General features: G+C 33.6%; 1 protein-coding gene, 2 long non-coding RNA genes and 2 other non-coding genes across 7 annotated transcripts; 2 read left to right on the top strand and 3 right to left on the bottom strand.

The window, feature by feature from the left end:
* Positions 1-47: 47 nt before the first annotated feature.
* LOC110623789 (replication factor C subunit 3) lies at positions 48-5,324 on the bottom strand. The gene is made up of 10 exons (XM_021768812.2): positions 4,319-5,324; positions 4,108-4,218; positions 3,842-3,874; positions 3,516-3,687; positions 3,021-3,199; positions 2,762-2,898; positions 2,528-2,623; positions 1,862-1,931; positions 1,598-1,760; positions 48-457 (listed from the first exon to the last, which is right to left on the bottom strand). The coding sequence occupies exons 1-10, from the start codon at positions 5,228-5,230 to the stop codon at positions 378-380; spliced, it is 1,953 nt and encodes a 650-aa protein (XP_021624504.1). The 5' UTR covers positions 5,231-5,324; the 3' UTR covers positions 48-377.
* Positions 5,325-5,540: 216 nt separating this feature from the next.
* On the top strand, positions 5,541-15,270 carry LOC110622606. Of its 2 annotated transcripts, none has more exons than XR_006352068.1 (2): positions 5,541-8,691; positions 11,983-15,270. It is a non-coding gene; the product is annotated as an uncharacterized LOC110622606 (long non-coding RNA). The 2 variants fall into 2 exon arrangements; XR_006352067.1 differs by having other exon boundaries at positions 11,912-15,270.
* LOC122724741 lies at positions 6,448-6,656 on the bottom strand. Its single transcript, XR_006352194.1, has one exon. It is a non-coding gene; the product is annotated as a small nucleolar RNA U3 (small nucleolar RNA).
* On the bottom strand, positions 10,220-15,268 carry LOC110622605. 2 transcript variants are annotated; one of them, XR_006352069.1, is made up of 4 exons: positions 14,521-14,760; positions 13,060-13,441; positions 12,772-12,908; positions 10,220-10,688 (listed from the first exon to the last, which is right to left on the bottom strand). It is a non-coding gene; the product is annotated as an uncharacterized LOC110622605 (long non-coding RNA). The 2 variants fall into 2 exon arrangements; XR_002489135.2 differs by lacking the exon at positions 10,220-10,688 and having other exon boundaries at positions 12,630-12,908; positions 14,521-15,268.
* Positions 15,052-15,260, top strand: LOC122724737. The gene has a single exon (XR_006352190.1). It is a non-coding gene; the product is annotated as a small nucleolar RNA U3 (small nucleolar RNA).
* Positions 15,271-21,819: the final 6,549 nt, after the last annotated feature.

The following is a 21,819-nucleotide window of genomic DNA, read 5'->3' as shown; positions in this document are numbered from 1 at the left end:
GTGAGCCATTATCATTATTCAACGCATTAATTAGGCCTTCCCCAAAAAAATTTAAAATAAATAAAAATCTTAATGGACATTGAAATACCAATGGTGCATGTCTGCTAGAAAATTTTATTAAATGATCAACATTTATAAGCTACTAGCATACACAGCATTTATTCAAACCACAACACTTATCCATATGATAAGGCTTAACCCTAAGCAGCATCATCATCATCTTCTTCTCTATAATATTTCATATACCATTTTCAGTTTCCAAGTATTTTTCCTTTTGTTTTTCTTTGTAAAATTTTTATATTTATTTTACAAGCAATACCAGATATGCAAATTTGCTGCAACCACAGATGTTGATTGTTGTTAATGATCAACTTCCCTCATGCTTCACTATCATGTTCCATGCTTTTGGAAGTGGTGATGTGTAACTTGTACAAGCTCATAAATTTTGCTATGAACTCTGCAGAGGGAAACAAAGATGAATTTTAGATTATGAAAAGAAGATGGAACCCTATGTAATTCTTGTTATTTTTGTTGTTAGCTATTATCTTACTTTTATGAGTTTAATATTTGTTAGATCTAATATTGTATTTAGTATAAGATAACATAAATTATAAATGCGGTCGATATGGATATTTAATTTCACCGTTAGTATTCAGTAACCTAATATTTATATCCATACATAATATATGAATTTTCAATTGACTCTCATCCTATATTTTATAGACTTAAAGAGTTGTTTGTTTTTTCTTTTGAATTCAAATTGGTCTAAAGATGTTACAGAATATTTATACTACATGATGATTAGAATCATAATATCCTCTTAATTCCATCCTTAAATAATTTAGGGACATTACAAGTCTTTTCTGCTAAAATTTAACAATCATAAAACTCATTTTCATAAGAGTCTGAGTTTATATTAATTACACCCAATTATTTTTATTAGGTCTATTAGTTTAAAAAGACTACAATTTTACGATTTTTTATATAGTCAAAAGTTTTAATTTTGAATTAAAAAGTCTCAATTTTTGAATTTGTTATTATTATAGAAACTTTTTAAATTAATTTTAATCAAATTTAAATTAACTTATATTGTTAGATGACATTCTTTTTTACTATATAAGCAATTTGATTAACTGGAATTAACTTTAATTAAGAATTTAAACCCTTAATTATATGAAATTTTCAAATTATATAATTGAAATACTTGATTCTCTCTTACTTAAATAAGGATTTTAATTGAGAATTTTAGATAATTAAGGGTTTAATATCTTAATCAAAATTTAATTTCAGTTAATAAAATTACTCATATAGTAAAAATAATGACTCATGGAATGTCATATGATCTAAGATTTAAATCTGATCAAAATTAATTTAAAAAGTTATTATAATTATAATAAATTTGAAAGTTGAAATTTTTAATATAAAATTAAAAGTTTTAGCTATAAATATGAAAACTCATAAAATTGCGGTCTTTTTGAGCCAATAAGCCTTTTATTAACATAGAGCAATATTGGCATGCATGTGTTTTCATGGGCATATAATATTATCTCATTATCTAAGGTTGAAGAATTTCTGTATTTTTGAGCTTGTATTTTACCTTCAATGTTCATGTATTTCTGAAATTTGTGTTTGGCAGAATCATGAGGCCTTTTACCATCTTCTAACGAGAGTTTTTCTCTTAAAATGTAATCCTTGTACAAGTTGTCAAGTTGCAGTTGGCAGAAAGTATCCAAATTGCCTTTCAGTTCTTCAACCAGAGCCTGTATCATCATGATTCAATCCAGTATTCAAACGTTAGAGGCTCTCTGAATCTGTTGAAGAAAACTTATAAAAGAGAGTACAAGGACTGTGAAGCTCCTACTTTGAAAATAAAGGAAGGTGATACATCATGCTCTATTAGGTTTTGAAGCTTCCCACGTATGATATATAGCCTGCAAAGCACAAGTAAATTACAACTTAAATTTATGGATCATGTTTCACAGTATGAGATGCTGTTAATGGCAGACATTCCATAATCTACTGTACACTCAATAGGGAGAAATCTGCGGACGGGTACTCGGGCGAATCCTACTTTGCAAAAATGATGCAACTGTATTTTGAAGCCTTTATAATCCTAGCTATATTAAAGGGCGTTCATAGTCTGAGACTGCCATATATTAGGGTTAGGAGAACTGGAAAATTCTTGTAAGCACACAAAATTGAACTTATGCACTCATCTAATCTAAAATTGATATATTATTTAAAATTATAGTAAATTTCATCCAAAACATACACTGCAAGAAAATAAAAAAAAATAGTGAAAATCACAAGATTTTTCACCTAGATTTATATATACTAATTTTATTTAATGTTTTGTATGTTTTTATATTTGTTATATTACTTTTAAATATAATATAAAATTATATTATAAAAAATATTTTAATGTTTATATTTTATTATAAAAATCATAATATATATCTTGTAAAGTTTATAAATATTATAATATTATAAAAATGTTTACATAGTATTGTGGTCGGATATAACTTACTGTTTGGGACTTTGTTCTTGGACCATGTCCTTGGCAATATTTGCAATATCATCTTCCCACCCGGTCAAGAATTTTTGATCTTCTGTAAATGGATAACTGCCAAGGCAAAGATCGTTAGAAGGTCACAAGGTGAGAGGACGTCAAAGCAGTTTTATTACATGCAATAGTTATATAGAATAAATTTTCGTAAAGCAGACATTTATATGATATTGAATGATATGAACCAAATCATACCTTCTCTCCCAGGAGGCCTCTAAAGATCGAATGGCTTGACGCAGATTATTCTTAGAGTTTATAGCTATAGTTTCAGCGAATTCCCGTGGCAAATCTATGCCTTCTTGTTCTGCTATAAATTCTAAAACTTCAACAATCTAAACATGGAAAAAGTTGACATAGAAAAATAGCAGTCTATTAAAAACCCTGGAGAGATATATAATATTTCTGGTTTCAGATTAACCATTACTGTAAATCCTGTCATATATAGCATTCCCACCTCTTCGTTTGAAGGCAGGTGAAGCTGAACAAATGTGCAGAGTTCCTTGACCGGCTGAAGCTTTGAGACATCAGAGCAGCAGAAGAAAAACATACTGGACCCTTTATTTCTTTCCAATAGCCACTTAATGTACAGGACAGCATCTGCAGATAGCTTGTCTGCATTGTATAAAATGATTGCTGCACAAAAATAATTAGTCGTTGTTGTACTGTTTCAGGCATTGCATTTTCCTGGAAATTATTAGCAGAGGTGTTAATTATGTGGTTTCAATTTTGGGTATATTTTGTTATTGCCTGTAACTTGAATTGGATAAAAATGAGAATCTGTGTTGGGAGGGAAATACATTAGGGTTAGGGTTTTGGGAGATTTGAGAGCTGCCTTATCTGTGTATGTAGAACGTAAGGTCGAACCACGTTTTTTCTCTAGGATTGTGTGTTTGTTTCAAGGAAAAGATTTATGTCTTAAATCATTGTTGAAATAAAACGCTATATATACCTCGGCAACTGTCAGTTTTCGACTGCAAACCTTTCTTCGACATCCCATTACTGGTTTCTTTGATAAGGTCCACGATGACATGTTTCTCATAGCCTTTCAGATCAGAGAGATTGACTTCTACATGTTGAGAAGATACCTTAATTTTTACTTCTATACTCCCAACTGATTCTCCCTGTGATCAACATTCAAAGAAGTGATGAAATTGGAGTTATCTTTTATAGTTTTTTATTTTTTTTTTTTAAATTTTCTCAAATTAGTATTTAAAGCACACAGCAGAAGGGAGGTGATATTATATTCTAACAATAGTAAAATGGGTTGAAAATTACCTTCAAGTAAAATGCTTTGGACTCTTCCCTAGTCTGTAAAATCAACAGAAAAAATATGCAGGCATCAATACTTCTTTAAAAGTTTGTAAATTGAAGTCGTAAAAGCAGTGATGATCACATAAGAAATTCAATTGGAGGTTCAAGAATCTAGTTATTCATAAATTTATATTAATTATTACCAACGCTTTAATCTCATGTTCTATTGAAAAGCTTTGCTAAATAAAAGTAGCAGATCATTACGAATATGAACAAAAAGAAATAAAAACCTTCACTCTGTCGGGCCCATATGCTTCTCGAAGCATAGCCGAGATCATGGTTCTTTTTCCCACACCAGTAGGTCCCTCGAATATGAAGTGATTACACTCTTCGCCTTTTATCTGTAAAGTGATGCAAAGCCACGGCACATCTTAGCTCAAATCCTTCTCAAATAAAGCAGTATGATGAAAGAAAATCAAGAAATTGAATGAAAAATCCTACCAGACCCTGCACCCTAGTGGCAGTAGCTTGATTGCAGATAAAATCTTTCAAAGCTTTGGGACGATACTTGTCTGCCCAAGTAAACTGCTTCCTCCCATCCAACATGTCAATGGCTGTATCATTTTTCTCATCAACTTTTGCAGGCGCCTCAGCCTTTATGGATGGTGGTGACGGTGGTGGTGGTGGTGGTGGTGGTGGTGGTGGTGGTGATGATGATGGTGGTTCAGGTTCTGATGGCAATACTCTCTCCCTCAATGGCTTCTCCTCTTGAATAACCGATGAAACAATTTTATCAGTCTCCAAGGGCGTACTTTCTACTGGATGTTCAGGCACAGGAACAGGAACAGGAGGAGCAGGAGCTGAAGCCAGAGCAGCAGCCGGAGCCGGAGCAGGAACATGATTTTGCTTGTCCTTAGTAGAAGAATACTTGAGGGAAGAGAAGCAAGCAGTCCATTCTTGAATCTTAACAAGAACGAAAGAGGAAATAGAACTTGAATTGGAAACAAAAGTAGTAGCATGGCTTTCACGTCCAGGGCTAGAAGACTGATTCAAATGATGCTTCTCACGGTTTATATCAAGTGAATAATCAGTAAGTCCTTTATAATAAGGGCTGCACTTAGCGTTCTTATAATCAACCCTTTGATTCTGTAATATGAAAGCTTCTTGTCTTCTATTATGAGCTTCAAGGCTTTCCTCTGTCAAATCAGAATGAGATAACTCACTGCTCTTTCTTCCAATGGTGATGAAGTTTCCAAGCTTGTTAACGTTGCTCCAAGCAAGCCAGTAGGAGGACTTGTTAGATCGAGAAGATGAGCTAGTAGAGCGAGTGGAAGATGGAAGGCGAATCTTGGATGAAGAGGAAGAGGAGATTAAAATCTCAGAAGTTGAACGAGGGATTGCTGGACTCGGCATTGCATTTGCAATTGCAGAGCTAAGATTAGGATTTGAAGGAGGCCAAGGATATAAAACCTAAAACAATGCTTTGGTATATGCGTCAATGGACAAGTATCGATACGTTCTATGGATATTTTCAATGTTAATTATTTATTATTATAAGATTTGATATTTGTGTGATAGACAATAGCTGGTTGGCGAATTAAACAAGAGGATTGCTTCGTTGCAACCCATGTTTGACCTGGCCAATCTTAAATTTCAGAACTTCAAGTTGATTTTACCAGTTGGACTCGGCCAAAAGATTAATTTAAACGTGAGACCCTGTTCAAGCAAGGTCGTGGTGTCATGTTTCGACGTGGGATTGTCTCGCTTCCCTCGGGGCTTAATCTGTCTTCTCAACACGTAAAGGAGATTGTGGCACGCGTCTCTCACATGACAAAAGCCGGCGATATCACTATTCATTAAATTATTCAATTATCAAAGCTTCCAAATATAAAATAGCACCACAGATCCCTGAGAGGGCAAAGCAAGCTGCCGCTTCTTCTTCTTCTTCTTCCTCTCCTTCATAGTGCTCGTTAGAACGATCCGATTAAGTGCCTCTGGTTACTCTACGTTAAGTGTGAATCCAATTTTGATCAGAGAGAGAGAGAGAGAGAATGGGAGGGTATGCTTTGGGGTCGGCTTTTGATTTGAAATCAGGGCAGACGATAATGGTGGATTCTTTCTACTTGGGCACTCTACCATTTATGTTTCTCAATTCTCCTCTATTCCTCTTCATCTCCTGGTACGTTTGCTTTCTTTTAGTATCTACAGAATCTATTTCATCATCTTCATTTTTTCAAAAAAATTCTTTCTCTTTTTGGAGCTGGGTTTTGGATGCAAGATTTTTATTATGTGTCCCCTGAAATTTAATGAGGAAATCCCTTGCCATGATGTTCTGTATGTGAAAAGTCTACTCCCAAGCTTAGATCTTTCATGAAAAGTCTACTTCCTTGCCATAATAAATTTATACATAATTATCAAATCGATAAAAGAAAATGGAACGATTTTAAAATTACTAAAAAAATACAACTGTTTAGTAACTATATATAAAAATATAAAAAATCAAATTATAATATTTTCATTGAATAAAGATTATAAATTGTAATTTGATTTTTAAAGTTTACAATTCAATCTTTAAATGTTCATAGAGAAAAGGAAAATAAAACAATAAATAGAAAAATGAAAAATATTGGAGTCTGTCAGGCAACCGTGCGACCACCTCAGCCACGTATGGCTGAGAACGATCCTCTACAAGCTCACGGACCCAAAGAATCCTTAGCCGTTAATCACGCTCTGATCGTACGGCCATGCTTCATCTTCCAGACTGTGGTTCCTGTCTCCTTTGTGCTAAAGGACACAGAAGTACGATCCTATAGAACAGATCCTGTTCAAGTAAGGTCGTGCACTCGTTTCCTAACCTCAGCAATTAGATGGGCTGCTTCGTTCTTTCAACCTTTCGATGTGGGATTGTAACTCGCCTCCTTCAGGGCTTAAATCGTCTTTTCGACACGTAAAGGCGATTGTGGCACGCGTCTCTCACATGACAAAAGCCGGCGATATCACTATTTGATAAATAATTCAATTATCAAGCTTCCAAAAATAAAATAGCAGCACAGATTCCCAGTCCCGAGAGAGCAAGCAAGCTGGTTCTGGAGATATTCTTCTTCTTCTTCTTCGTGCTTGTTAGAGAGATCCGATTAGGTTCCTCTGGTTACTCTAAGGTTAAGCGTGAATCAAATTTAGATCACCGACACAGAGAGAGAGAGAGAATGGGAGGGTATGCTTTGGGGTCGGCTTTTGATTTGAAATCAGGGCAGATGATAATGGTGGCTTTATTATTAATGGTGGGTTCTTTCTACTTGGGCACTCTATTTGGTAACAATGCTCCCGTTTATGTCCCTCAATTCTCCTCTAATTCCTCTTCCTCTTCATCTCCTGGTAAGTTTGCTTTCTTTTAGTATGTACAGAATCTATTTCATGATCTTCCTTTCTTTTACATATTTTCTTTCTCTTTTTTGAGCTGGGTCTCGGATGGAAGATTTTATTATTATAATTATTTGCTTTAGTATAGTTTATTACTTTACTAGTCTAACTTGAGCTCAATTTTATTTATTTTCTTTCTATGTTTGGTATTGCAATTTGTTGTTTAATTGGAAATTCTAGTTTACTTCGTTTCTATTTTCAATAACCCATTGCAATTGTAGAGAATGTCAAAGTTATAGGGTAGGGAAATTTTGTGGATCGCATGGGCAGCTCTCCCTGCCCTTTGTCACTGCTTTCGTATTGCTAATAACCATTTACATGCACTTATTAATACTGAAGATTACTTCTAGTATTAGAATAATGATTTGGAACATCATTGATTAAAATCTTTAAGAGTGATAGGAATGCTGGAGCAGTTTCAATAAGATTCTAGAAATCTGGCATTGTCCTTCACCACAAAGATTATTAATGGAAATGCATTTGGAATTGATTGACCCTTTCTTAGCTGAGAGTATTAAACAAAATAGCTTACCACCAATGAAATTGAATGAGATCACCTTGAAGGGGGAGCTTTATGTAATTCTTTTTTTGGATCAAGCATTATTTGATCATTATATAGGCATTTGATTTGTGATTAAATGAAGTTTTTGAGTCTCATTGCATTAGTTGACTTGCAGACATTTTTTCTGGGATCAGCTTTTATACTTTCGTATTCCAGATTTGCCAGTCCTATGTAGCTTCAGATATCAAACTACATTTTACACATGCACATATATTATTATTCAATACCAGGTTAGTTAATGTTGATAAAAACATGTCACTTAGAATATGCACGTGAATTGTTTTATGGGTCTTTTCTTTTCACCTAAACCCCAATTCATTTCTGTTTCTCATGAATGATATTTCCCTTGATTTCAGTTAAAAAAAAAAAAAAAAAACTGCAATTTAATTTGTTTTGGCCTCGTAGGAAACTGTGGCCATTGATTGTTATGAAGTTCTTCACTTTATGTGTAATATTGACTTTTTAACTTCTTTTGTGCTTACTGAAATAGATTATCTTGGAAACTTTTAGATATGTTCACATTTAGCAACAAAATTGCTCGCTCTTAACTGAAAATGGGATGAATATATGCCCCCTGAAGTTTAATGAGTAAATCCCTTGCCATAATGTTCTCCAAGTGAAAAGTCTACTCCCAAGCTTAGATATTTCTTGAAAAGAAGAGCTGGAGAGGCGTTGCCCTCCACCTGAAAAGCGTCTACTTCTGCTTGGTGCCAACCCAGAAGATTATAAATTGCCAACCAGCAGGAATCATGTTTGGCAAAGCAAAGTGAATCAGACACGTCTTGCTGCAGTCAAAGGAATTGGGTGCATGAAAAGGATCAATTATGGTGGTTCGCAGGAGGCGATAATCATTTCAAAATTCAAAGCACGGGGCACCTGAGTACATTCGGAGGTAACTTTGATGATCTTTTTCTTACATATCTTAATACCTTTGAGCTGGTTTTGTCATTTGATGTTATTAGACTTTTAATATTATTTTATTTTATAATGATAACTTATAATTATAATTTATTTTAAATGATTGTTGTTTTACATCATATATAAGTTTATATTTATATAGATTATATATATTATTTTAAAAAATCTAAATTAATATTATATAAATAAATTTAAAAACATATATTGTACAATTACATCACATATAACTTTATATTTACAGACGATATACACTATTTTAAAAAGTCTAAATTAATATTATATAAATAAATTTAAAAACATATATTGTATAATTATCTTGTATTTTGATTATTTTATTCACAAATAAATTATTAATGACTTCATGTTTAATATGTAATATTTGATTATCACGTCGGTTAAATATCAAAATTCATAAGTTTATACTTCTAAAATATTATTCCATAATTACGAGATTTTCAATGTATTGACTAATTGGATTTTCAGTGGATTGACTAATTAAATTTTAAGTGGATGTGATAATGCACTCTATTTTTTTTATAATATAAAAATTAATAATATTAAAAATCAAGATAAATATTTTTATACAATTACTTTTGACTTTTAAAGAAATTTTTATATTTATTTTTTTTAATAAATTTACTTAAATATTGAATTAACTGTTATAAATGTCAATGACATTCACCTGCCTTCACATACTTTTTATTATAGAAATTACAATATAATTTTATTTCAATTATATCAATATTAATTAATAATTAATAAAAAATTTATTATTAAATTATGAAATATTAAAATTAAATGTAAATTTAAGCGTATCAATACTAATTAACAATTAATAATAAAATTTATTATTAAATTATAAAATATTAAAATTAAATGTAAATTTAGTAAAGCATTATTTTGCACTCCGAGGCTTAGCCTGGTGGAAAGTGCATCCTTGTAGTCTTGTGAGGTCAAAGGTTCGACTCCCCCACCCCCCTATTTCAAAAAAAAAAATAAAATCGTAATATATTTTTTTTAACTGCTTTCAAAAACTATTATTGAATTTTGCAATGGATTCATAAACTATTATTAAATTATGAAGTACTAAAATTTTATACAAATTTAATAACGAATTTCAAAGCTTATTATTAAAATTTAGATAAAAATACTATTTTTTAAAAAACATTTAAGACCATATTGTAAATTACGTTGTTAATTCATTAATAATTTATATATTTATATAATTACTCATTTATTTAATCATGTTTTCTCTGTTCTCCTCTTGTTATATTTTTTTTATATTCTCTCATTTTATTCTTTTTATTCTATTTAATTATTTTTATTTTTTATCACTTATATAATTTTTATCAAATTAATAACAAATAAATATTCAATACAAAATTTTAAATAAACACTTGAAAAGCATTTTTATCAAATTATTTTATATAGGGATTTGATTTGAATGATTATAAATTTTTGTTAGATTCTGAATTGATATTTCTGTTAAATAATTTATCGTAATACTATAACTGCTTATAGTTTATCTAAAAAATCTATTAGATATAATTGTCTATTTGGGATGATATTTTATTTTGTTTGATAAAATTTTATTAATACAATAAATAGTTTTACTTATAAAAAAAATACAAAATTTTATTGGCAACGGTTACAAAATAATTAACAAATCACAAATGCCTGCAACGGTTACAAAATATTGCATTGAAAGTCCAACAGGCAATATTATAAAACCCCTCGAGGGTCAAAGTGATAGAAATAGCAATCGAAACCCAACAACTCAATTTAAACAAGCCTAAGCCTATTTGTTAGAGAGCAGTCCATCAACCCAACCCACCCACATCTCTCAAAATTGAAACCCTAATCAAAGAAAGATAAAACAGTCCAACGCCGCTAGCCGCCACCACCTCCACCACCACTACCACAGGGCAATGGTAGAAAACTGTGAATTACTATTCCCTAGAACTCAGCATCCTGTAAAATAGGAAAATAAAAAACACCAAAAAAAAATGAAGAAGCACAAAATCAGAAACTCCACAAACAGTAGAAATTTTACAGTAAGGGCAAAGAAAGAGCAGATCAACAACAATCTCAATCTCCCCGTAGCCATAGAGGGGCTGATAACTCGCCATCAAAGTGATGATGCCATCACCTCCTGCGAAAAAGCACTTCACGGTGACTCTCTTCTCTCTTCTCTCTTCCCTCTTCCCTCTTCCTCTTTCTTTCTTTCTTTGTTTTTTTTTTAAAATTTTCAGACAAGGGATAAATATACATTACGGAGGAGAAAAATTTTGGTTTGACTAACCAATCGCTTTGATCAATGTCTATTGGATCCAATGTGATTCATAACATTTTAACTTATTCAAAAACTGAAATGATTTAAATTCAAATAATCTATAAAATAATAATTTAATAAAAAATTAATTCAATAATCTCTTATGATTGATACAATTAACATAAATTTTGAATTAGGAGATAAATAAATAAATTAAATTTAACTATTTTAAAAGTTAATAATTAAAAATAATACATGGAAAGTGACTTGAATTTGACAGGTAATTAATCCTTTTTTACAGTAATTTAAAAAATGTAAGCTGAAAAAAAAAAAATCACATGTTTAATCGGTTGTTAAATATATGTAATTAAATTTAAAAGGTTTGATTTTACTTTTTCGATTTTTATTTTAAAAAAAATGCAATCATACCATTTGCCGGCGGGAATACTTTTCCGTTATAATAAAAAAAATTAAATTAAATAAAATTAAATTAATCTATTTAGTTTGATTAGTTAAATTTTTAATTTTTGGTTTGATTTAATATCTGAAATTAATGGAAAAAACTGTACCAGCCGAAGAATTAAAAGGCTTCATTTCTACAATTCTTTCTTCTTTTCCTATATTTCACATTCTCTGTCCACAAGACCTTTTTTTTTTATATACCTTTCTCATCTCTATGGTTAAAGTCTAAGTGTTTAAAATTGCTAATTTCTCAATTTCTCTTCTCTATCGTTGTCTCTTCTTCTTTCATCTACCATTAAGTCTTCATCTAAAACTCATGCACAAAGCTGAAATCTAAGTGGCAAAGATCACTAAACTCGCATGACCATCAAAAAATCACATACTTCATTGGCCTTCCTCTCATTTTTACAATTTCTCATCTCATTCATCCATATGCATGATGGATTGCTTTTTCTTGAAGGCTCAAATTTCGACATTGCGAACGAAGAGAAAGAGTTGAAAATAATTTTTCCTAGGTGTCTTCTTGTTTAGATGATTCTTGAGGAAGATCTACAAACAAGCGTATATGAATTTGTCTTGGGCGCAAAGACAATTGCAAAGGGTCCACAAATCACGATGCAGATTGCAATTTCTTCAATTGGATGTTTAAGGTTTTGATTCAATTTCTTCAATTGGGTGTTTGAGGTTTTGATTTTTGGATTGGCTTATGGATTCCTTGTGTTTGCTATGTTGATTTTGAATGAATTTTTTTACTTCAGTTCCTATTTTTGGAACATTTTATTTCTTATTGTTTGATTTAGAAAATGTATATGTGATTTTATTGTTTGATTTAGATGTATATGTGATTTTTTGTTCTCGAAGGTATTGATTTTTATTTTGGACAAAATTTATTGCTGTTTTATGCTGTTGTAAAGAATAAACAAATCAAACCGAAAATATTTAATTCCATACGATTTGATTTTTTTCGTATTTCAATTCATTTTCTAATAGTATTTTTTATCAATTTGATTTTTTAATTTTAATTTTTCAACCAACCTAACCTGACCTAATCATCTCCATATTTCAATTCGTTTTCTAATAGTATTTTTTATCAATTCGATTTTTTATTTTTCAAATTTCGAGTCGACCTTACCTAATTATCTCTCCACATATAATTAAAGAGAGTCCTCAAAACAATATGCAACTCTAAATGATTCCTTTCAAACTCACTAAAACGGTGATGTCCAACATAACCAAACTCTTAAAAACCCTACATCTAAGGTACAATCAGTTCGGACTGCAGTTGCTTCAATTCCAAAACGAAACAAAAATAAGAATCACCTTTGGGAGAAGAAGACATGTTTGTATTTCCAAGGGAAGGAGACAACCAGAGAAGCTAGCAAACACGCAGCCCAACATCCAGAACTTCAACAACCCCAGCTGACAGCAGATGTTTCATTAGTCGTCACAGTTCCAACCTGCATTTAGAATTGAAAAGGAAACAGAATGGTATTTAACTAATTATACGTAATGTGAGACCAATCGCTTGCTTGGGTAGTGAAATAACATCAAATGACAAAACCAGCTCAAAGGTATTAAGATATGTAAGAAAAAGATCATCTAAGTTACCTCCAAATGCACTCCGGTGCCCCGTGCTTTGAATTTTGAAATGATCATCGCCTCCTGCAAACCACCGTAATTGATCCTTTTCATGCACCCAATTCCTTTGACTGCAGCAAGACGTGTCTGATTCACATTGCTTTGCCAAACATGATTCCTGCTGGTTGGCAATTTATAATCTTCTGGGGTGGCACCGAGCACAAGTAGACGCTTTTCAGGTGGAGGGCAACGCCTCTCCAGCTCTTCTTTTCAAGAAAGATCTAAGCTTGGGAGTAGACTTTTCACTTGGAGAACATCATGGCAAGGGATTTACTCATTAAACTTCATGGGGCATATATTCATCCCATTTTCAGTTAAAAGCGAGCAATTTTGTTGCTAAATGTGAACATATCTGAAAGTTTCCAAGATAAAATATTTCAGTAAGCACAAAAGAAGTTAAAAGTCAATATTACACATAAAGTGAAGAACTTCATAACAATCATTCCTAGGAGGCCAAAACAAATTAAATTGCAGTTTTTTTATTCTAACTGAAATCAAGGGAAATATCATTCATGAGAAACAGAAATGAATTGGGGTTTAGGTGAAAAGAAAAGACCCATAAAACAATTCACGTGCACATTCTAAGTGACATGTTTTTATCAACATTAACTAACCTGGTATTGAATAATAATATATGTGCATGTGTAAAATGTAGTTTGATATCTGAAGCTGCATAGGACTGGCAAATCTGGAATACGAAAGTATAAAAGCTGATCCCAGAAAAAATGTCTGCAAGTCAACTAACGCAATGAGACTCAAAAACTTCATTTAATCACAAATCAAATAATGCTTGATCCAAAAAAAGAATTACATAAAGCTCCCCTTCAAGGTGATCTCATTCAATTTCATTGGTGGTAAGCTATTTTGTTCAATACTCTCAGCTAAGAAAAGGTCAATCAATTCCAAATGCATTTCCATTAATAATCTTTGTTGTGAAGGACAATGCCAGATTTCTAGAATCTTATTGAAACTGCTCCAGCATTCCTATCACTCTTAAAGATTTTAATCAATGATGTCCCAAATCATTATTCTAATACTAGAAGTAATCTTCAGTATTAATAAGTGCATGTAAATGGTTATTAGCAATACGAAAGCAGTGACAAAGGGCAGGGAGAGCTGCCCATGCGATCCACAAAATTTCCCTACCCTATAACTTTGACATTCTCTACAATTGCAATGGGTTATTGAAAATAGAAACGAAGTAAACTAGAATTTCCAATTAATCAGCAAATTGCAATACCAAACATAGAAAGAAAATAAATAAAATTGAGATCAAGTTAGACTAGTAAAGTAATCAACTATACTAAAGCAAATAATTATAACAATAAAATCTTCCATCCGAAACCCAGCTCCAAAAAGAGAAAGAATATATGTAAAAGAAAGGAAGATCGTGAAATAGATTCTGTACATACTAAAAGAAAGCAAACTTACCAGGAGATGAAGAGGAAGAGGAATTAGAGGAGAATTGAGAGACATAAACGGGAGCATTGTTGCCAAATAGAGTGCCCAAGTAGAAAGAACCCACCATTAATAATAAAGCCACCATTATCATCTGCCCTGATTTCAAATCAAAAGCCGACCCCAAAGCATACCCTCCCATTCTCTCCCTCTCTCTGTCGGTGATCTAAATTTGATTCACGTTTAACCTTAGAGTAACCAGAGGAACCTAATCGGATCTCTCTAACAAGCACGAAGAAGAAGAAGAATATCTCCCGAACCAGCTTGCTTGCTCTCTCGGGACTGGGAATCTGTGCTGCTATTTTATTTTTGGAAGCTTGATAATTGAATTATTTAACAAATAGTGATATCGCCGGCTTTTGTCATGTGAGAGACGCGTGCCACAATCGCCTTTGCGTGTCGAAAAGACGATTTAATCCCTGAAGGAGGCGAGTTACAATCCCACATCGAAAAGTTGAAACAACGAAGCGGTCCATCTAATTGCTGAGGTAAGGAAACCGGTGCACGACCTTACTTGAACAGGATCTGTTCTATAGGATCGTACCTCTGTGTCCTTTAGCACGAAGGAGACAGGAACCACAGTCTGGAAGATGAAGCATGGCCGTACGATCAGAGCGTGATTAACGGCTAAGGATCCTTTGAGGTCCGTGAGCTGTAGAGGATCGTTCTCAGCCACACGTGGCTGGGGTGGTCGCACGGTTGCCTGACAGACTCAAATATTTTTCTTACTCGGGTGTTTCAAGCTATACGAACTAGGATTTGAATTAATTCATGAGTACATTCAGCTTTTTATTATCATCTATATTTATCTATGCTTTTTCAATTTAAATAATTACAACAATATTATCTCTTGTTTGACAGAAATAACTTTACAAAAAAATTTTAAATGAATTTTATAAAATTATTTATAATTTTACTTTTATGCATAATAAAAAAATTTTCAATTAAAAAATTTTAAATTCTTTTATTTCAAACAAGAATTTCACGTGACTCTCTCACTAAGATTACACTCTTTATAGAAAATTGATAATATAAGTCATGTTGAAAGGACCGTGAGTTGTGTTAGGGGCATATGTCCTCATACAATCTTGGAGCCTCTCCATTGACGTTAATTAGGATGAGATCAAGTCTGCTGCAATTTGGATTAGATTACCAGATCTTTCAGTGCATTTATAGCATGAAAGGATGCTAAATAGAATTGCCTCTTCCATGGGTAAAGTAATAAAGGTTGATTATAATACTGCTGATGTGCTCCAGAAAAAATTTACTCAAATTGTTGCGCAAGTTAGTGTTAAAAATAGAGTTCAACAGGTTGAATACAAAATTTTGCCACAAATCTATTTTGAGTATGGACGAATTAGTCATTGGAGTAATTTCTATTTTTTCAAAGGTGTCTCCAGTAATGATGGAATGCCTAACCCTGAGCAAACTAGAACAGAGCCGGAGAAATAAATTTTTTTTGGGAAATGGATTCAAGTCTCACGGCGTAACGAACGACCACGAAAGGAGAATATGGAAAAACTGGATAAAATGGAGAGGGCTGGATCACGTTTTGAAATCCTTAGAAATGAAAGTGAAGTTAATACAGAAATGGAAAATGCAGATCTGCAGGAAGTTGCCACGAACGGGCAAGAGGGCCAACCTAAAGAAAAAAAAAACAGGAGTAATAGAGGGGTGACCAAAAAGATATCTCATCGCGTAAAAAAGGGCCAAATAAGTTGATTAATCAAAAGGAGGTTTCAAATGTGGGAATCATAGTAGAAAATATTGAATAGATACCCAAGGTTCACCCTTAAGTCTCTGCTGCCAAAAGTATTTCGCTTTGCCATCTACTCCGAATCCGAGAAAATCGCTTTGCCATCTTCTCCGAATCCGAGAAAACATTCTATGATTGTAATTAATTCATAGGAAGAAGTGGGGCCCAACACCATGTCACAAACCATGCAAATGGAAAATGACGTAAATTTTCATGCACAGATGAAAGATTTTCTCTCCCCACATGCACGACCACCTGACGTCCCTATTAGTCCATTTAAGCAGAGCTTGCAGTTGGGAAGAGATCTAGGACAACTTGAATGCTCTTGTAGTATATTGGAAGGCCTCCTGACGAACAAGAAACCAGTGGATGACATGTTAGAGGATAAGGAGATTAAGAGTAACAGCTCTTTTGAAGAGGTAGCATATTGTGACTCCTACTTACGAGTTTAAGGTGTACTTGTATCCTTTCTCTTCCTCTTTTTTTAATATCAATTTTCATCTAGAATTGCTAAGGAGCCGAAGGCTCCGATTTCCTTAGATATTTTAAATTGCTTTTGCAGGAACACAATCCGAGCTTAGTGGTGCTATTGGAAACTCGTATTAGTGGCGCTCGAGCAAATAACATTATTAAGAAGTTGAATTTTGCTGGATCGCACAAAGTCAAAGCTAACGATTTCTGGGGAGGCATATGGGTTTATGGAACTCAGACTAGAACCTTTCCTTTTGTGTAAACAATAAACAATTTATTCATTTTCATATTACGGGTGCTAATTTCTCCCCTTTCTGGTTTGCAGAAGTGTACGGAAGTCCAGTAATTAGTATTCGGAAGACCCTCTAGAGAAAGTTGGCTGCACTACGAGTACGTCCAGATGAAGCTTGGCTCCTTACAGGGGATTTCAACACTTTGCTTGTAGCTGATGAGAAGAAAGGGGGAGTTGCTCATTGGTTGGATGTCTCTTCTGATTTTATCTCGGATGGAAGATACATGCATGTATGATCTTGGCTATAAAGCGCCTGATTTTACCTGGAGAAGGGGTAATCTTTTTGAAAGATTGGACAGAGCGGTTAGGAATAATCTTTGGCAATCCCAATATCCTGTGAGCTGTGTGTTTCACCTGCAATGGACCCACTTTGATCATTGGCCACTCCTTATTGGTTTAAAAAGCTTCCGCCAGGAACAAAATAGGGAGAAGCCTTTTCGCTTTCAGGCCACATGTTTGACCCATGCGTCCCTTATGCATATGTTGAAAGATAGGTGGAGAACTAGTGGTAATTTTATAGATAACCTAAAGTTGTTATCAAATGATCTCAGAAGTTGCAATAGAGAAGTCTTCGAGAATGTGTTTTACTAGAAAAGAACTCTTCTTGACGAGATTGATGCCATTCAACGCAGTCTGGAAACAAAATGGTCCAAGTCTCTTTACACCCTCGAAAAGAAACTTCAACATGAGCTAGATATCATTTTACAAAGAGAGGAGCTAATTTGGTTTCAAAAAGCTCGTTCAGAATGGATAAACTACGGGATAGGAATACATTCTATTTTCATGCAAAGACTATGATGAAAAGGAAGCAAAACTAGATCGAGATGTTGAGAAATGATAAGAATGCTCGGGTCATTGATCAACAGTCCTTACAAGATTTGGCTTGTACTTTTTTCAAAAATCTTTATTTGGATGATTGCGCAGATACCCAGTGTACAATATAAGAGGTAAATTCGCCCTTATACCGGATGTGGTTCTAACTAATCTTTCTGCTCATGTGCCCAAAGATGAGATTCAAGGCACTCTCTTTGAGATGAAGCCATAGAAAGCCCCAAGGCCAGATGGATTCCATGCCAGCTTGTTTCAAAAAAATTGGGAGGTTGTGAGGAATCAAGTTTGTGATAAGGTTCGTCGTGCTTTTGCAGGTCATCCTATTATAAGAAGAATAAATCATACCTTCATAAATTTTATCCCTAAAGTAGCAAATCTGCTATTAATCTCTAATTTCAGACTCATCTCTCTTTGTAGTGTCATTTATAAAATCATTATTAAGGTACTTGCCAACAGTAGTAAGCATGTCTTACCTATTATAATTCATCCTAATCATACTAGCTTTGTGCCTAGTAGGAAAATAGTTGATAATATAATCGTTGCACAAGTAGTGATCCACTCGATGAGATCCAGAATGGGCAAGAAAGGTTTTTTTGCTATTAAAGTTGACTTGGAGAAAGCTTATGATAGAGTTAAGTGGGTATATTTAGAGGATACGCTATCTGATGCTGGCTTCCCGGCTAGTATTATACAGTTTATTATGAATTGTGTGACATCTTCTACTATGCAGGTTCTCTAGAATGGTACCCTCACTAATCCCTTTTTCCCAACTCAAGGTATTAGACAGGGGGATCCTCTATCCCCATATCTTTTTGTGCTCTGCATGGAAATGTTGGCACATAGGATTAACAAGGCTATAGCTCAACAAAGCTGGAAACCGTTTTGCATTAATGAGGAAGGACCTTTAATCTCCCATTTATTTTTCACTGACAATCTTGTCTTATTTGCAGAGGCTTCAAGTGATCAAGTAGAAGAAATCAACAAAGTGCTTGAAGATTTTTGTAGCAGCTCTGGTCAACGAGTTAATAGAAACAAAACTCGTATTTTTTTTCTTTAAAAATATGAGTAGGCTGACTAGATAAGCAATTTGTGAGGAGCTTGGAGTACAGGAAATTAATGATCTTGGCAAATATTTAGGAGTCCCACTTTTGCGTAATTGTGTCACCAAGAGAACTTATCAATACCTGATTGACAAAATTAGAACGAAGCATAATAATTGGGACGCTAGCAAATTTTCTTTAGTTGGAAGAGGAACTTTAGCCCAATCTACTCTTTTGTTAATCCCTACTTATACCATGAAAACTTCGTATCTGACTGAATCCATCTGTGCTACTATTGACAAATTATCCAGGAATTTCATCTGGGGCAGCAATGACAACTGTAGGAAAGTCAACTTTATCCCTTGGAGTCAAGTTCTGCTTTCAAAGGAAATGGGTGAATCATGATTTAGGGATGCTAAAACAATGAATATGGCCTTTTTACTCAAGTTAGCATGGGGTGTGGTGAGCAGTCTTGAAGGTCTTTGGGTCTGCATATTGAGGACTAAATACAAAATAATAGAACTATTACCAGAACATGTTAAAATAAAAAAGGCCTCTAATGTCTAGAGGGGAATTATGAAGATCTGGGACAAGTTTAGGGAAGCCATTGCTTGGTCTTTGGGTGATAGGAGAAGGATCAAATTCTGTGAAGATGAGTGGCTACCAAGTGGTATGAAGCTTTTGGATGTATGAGGTGCCTAATAACCTGAGGCAACAATGTGTAAGCTATTATATAACTCCTGAAGGAACATGGCATTAGCCTAGTTTCAGTAGCTATCTACCAGCCTTGGTGATTTTACAGATTGCAAATGTCTCTCCTTTTGCGCTGCGCATGGAAACTGACACAATGATCTGGAAATTCTCAAGTTCAGGTATGTTTAACCTTAAATCTGCTTATATTTATCTTGCAGATATTAACATGGATAGAAGCCATGGAAGTTGAAAAACTGTATGGCGATGGCTTAGACTGCAGACAGTGAAGATATTTCTATGGCTAGCCAAGCACAACAAGCTCTTAACAGATGTGGAAAGGCTCAGGCAGCATATCAATAATACAACCACCTGTGAAACTTGCCGTAGGGATGCTGAGACTAGAATACACATATTGCGTGACTGTGGCTTTGCTAAGAATGTGTGGAAGAGCCTAGTTCTACGACATCATTAGGATAGCTTCTTCACCCTTAATATTGATATTCGTGGTTGGTTAAATACCAACTTGTGGAGCCTCCATCTAGATTCTAATGGGTTGCAATGGCAATTAACGTTTGGAGCGATTCGTTGGGGTCTCTAGCACAAAAGAAATGAAGTTATTTTTCAAGAAAAAGCTAGAGATATCCAATTTGTCATACAAGTAGCAGTTAGTCGAGCTAAGGATTTTTGTCGAGTCTGTATAAAGGTCCCAAGAGCAGATAGAGCTGAGAATGAAGGAATTATATGGGCTTCTTGGGAGAAGCCAAGGGAGCACATGTGGAAAGTCAATGTAGACAACTCGTGTCATTTGGAGACAAGTATGATTTACAGGGGAGGCCTTATAAGGGACCACAATGGGGGTTGGATCAAGGGCTTTGCAGCAAATTTTGGTAAAATGAGTGTTCTTGGAGTGGAGTTGAAGGTAGCCTATGAGGGCATCAAGTTAGCTGTTAATCTGGGTTCAAAATGTTTTATCCTTGAAAGTGATAACAACGAGGTAGTAAATATGCTACAAGGCAAAAGAGCAATACCAATTGAACTCTGACACATGGTACTAGTTATCCAAATATTGATTATACCTGAATTGTCAATAACTTTCAGACATGTCTACCGAGAAGCAACCTCTTATGCTGACTGGATAGGTAAGGAAGCATCTTCTTTCCTGGTTGGTGTTCATGTCCTCTCTACTCCCCCCAAGACTTGCATCACTTGCTTTTATATGAGTCAAGGGATTAGCAAACATGTGCATTATGTTGCAGAGCTTTAGCTCTTCCTCCTGTAACAAAAAAAAAATGTTGATGTAAAAATCCACATCAACATATTCTATATTAATTTTTCTTTCTCATCTTTAATCTTTTTTTACTGACTCTCGGAGTTTTAATATTTCCTTCTCCTTCTCCTATTTTCATTTTTTCCTTTAATTTCTTTTAAAAAATATCAATGCGTGACTCGAAAAAAATCAATCATTTAGACATTCAAAATCAAATTAAGAGTAGGAAACCATAATATTAAACTTCGCAAAGTGAAACATATTTTAGAATATTTAAAAGCTCAAAATAATTAAGCATTATAGGTCACTGATAATATATAAAATATAAGACCTTTTGCGATCAGGACACATGTCCACGGTACGACTAGGCCCTGGCAATCGAAGAAAACCAACCTCGATGAGGGCCGGGTAGGCTGAACACGACCTGTTACGACTAGGGAATAAATATAAACCTTCAACGCGATGGTCGGCTCCATTAATCCATGCTGATATTATAAATGGCATGTTATGAATCAGACTGATGTGACGCGGCCCAAAAATATATTATTAAATCAAAATTATACAAATTATACTAATAATGTACTAAAATAATATAAAAATAATAATATAAAAAATATAATAATAATAAGATAAATAAGATATAATAATGTAAGATATAATAATAATTAATAATAATCTAAGATATAATAATATATTAATAATATTAATAATATTTAATAATATAAAATATAATAAGAATCGTCCTGAAAAAAATATCTAGCATAGCTGTTCATAAATATGATCCAGACATCATGTATCAAGAACGAAAAAAATGCGGATATAGTCGAATGGTAAAATTTCTCTTTGCCAATGAGAAGACGCGGGTTAGATTCCCGCTATCTGCCCAAGGTAATACTTGTGTCAGAAATTCCCCCGAATGGTT

This window comes from Manihot esculenta, chromosome 9, assembly GCF_001659605.2.
Source record: "Manihot esculenta cultivar AM560-2 chromosome 9, M.esculenta_v8, whole genome shotgun sequence".
In the NCBI taxonomy this organism is placed as follows: domain Eukaryota; kingdom Viridiplantae; phylum Streptophyta; class Magnoliopsida; order Malpighiales; family Euphorbiaceae; genus Manihot; species Manihot esculenta.
This window is presented reverse-complemented; position numbering and strand designations above follow the sequence as displayed.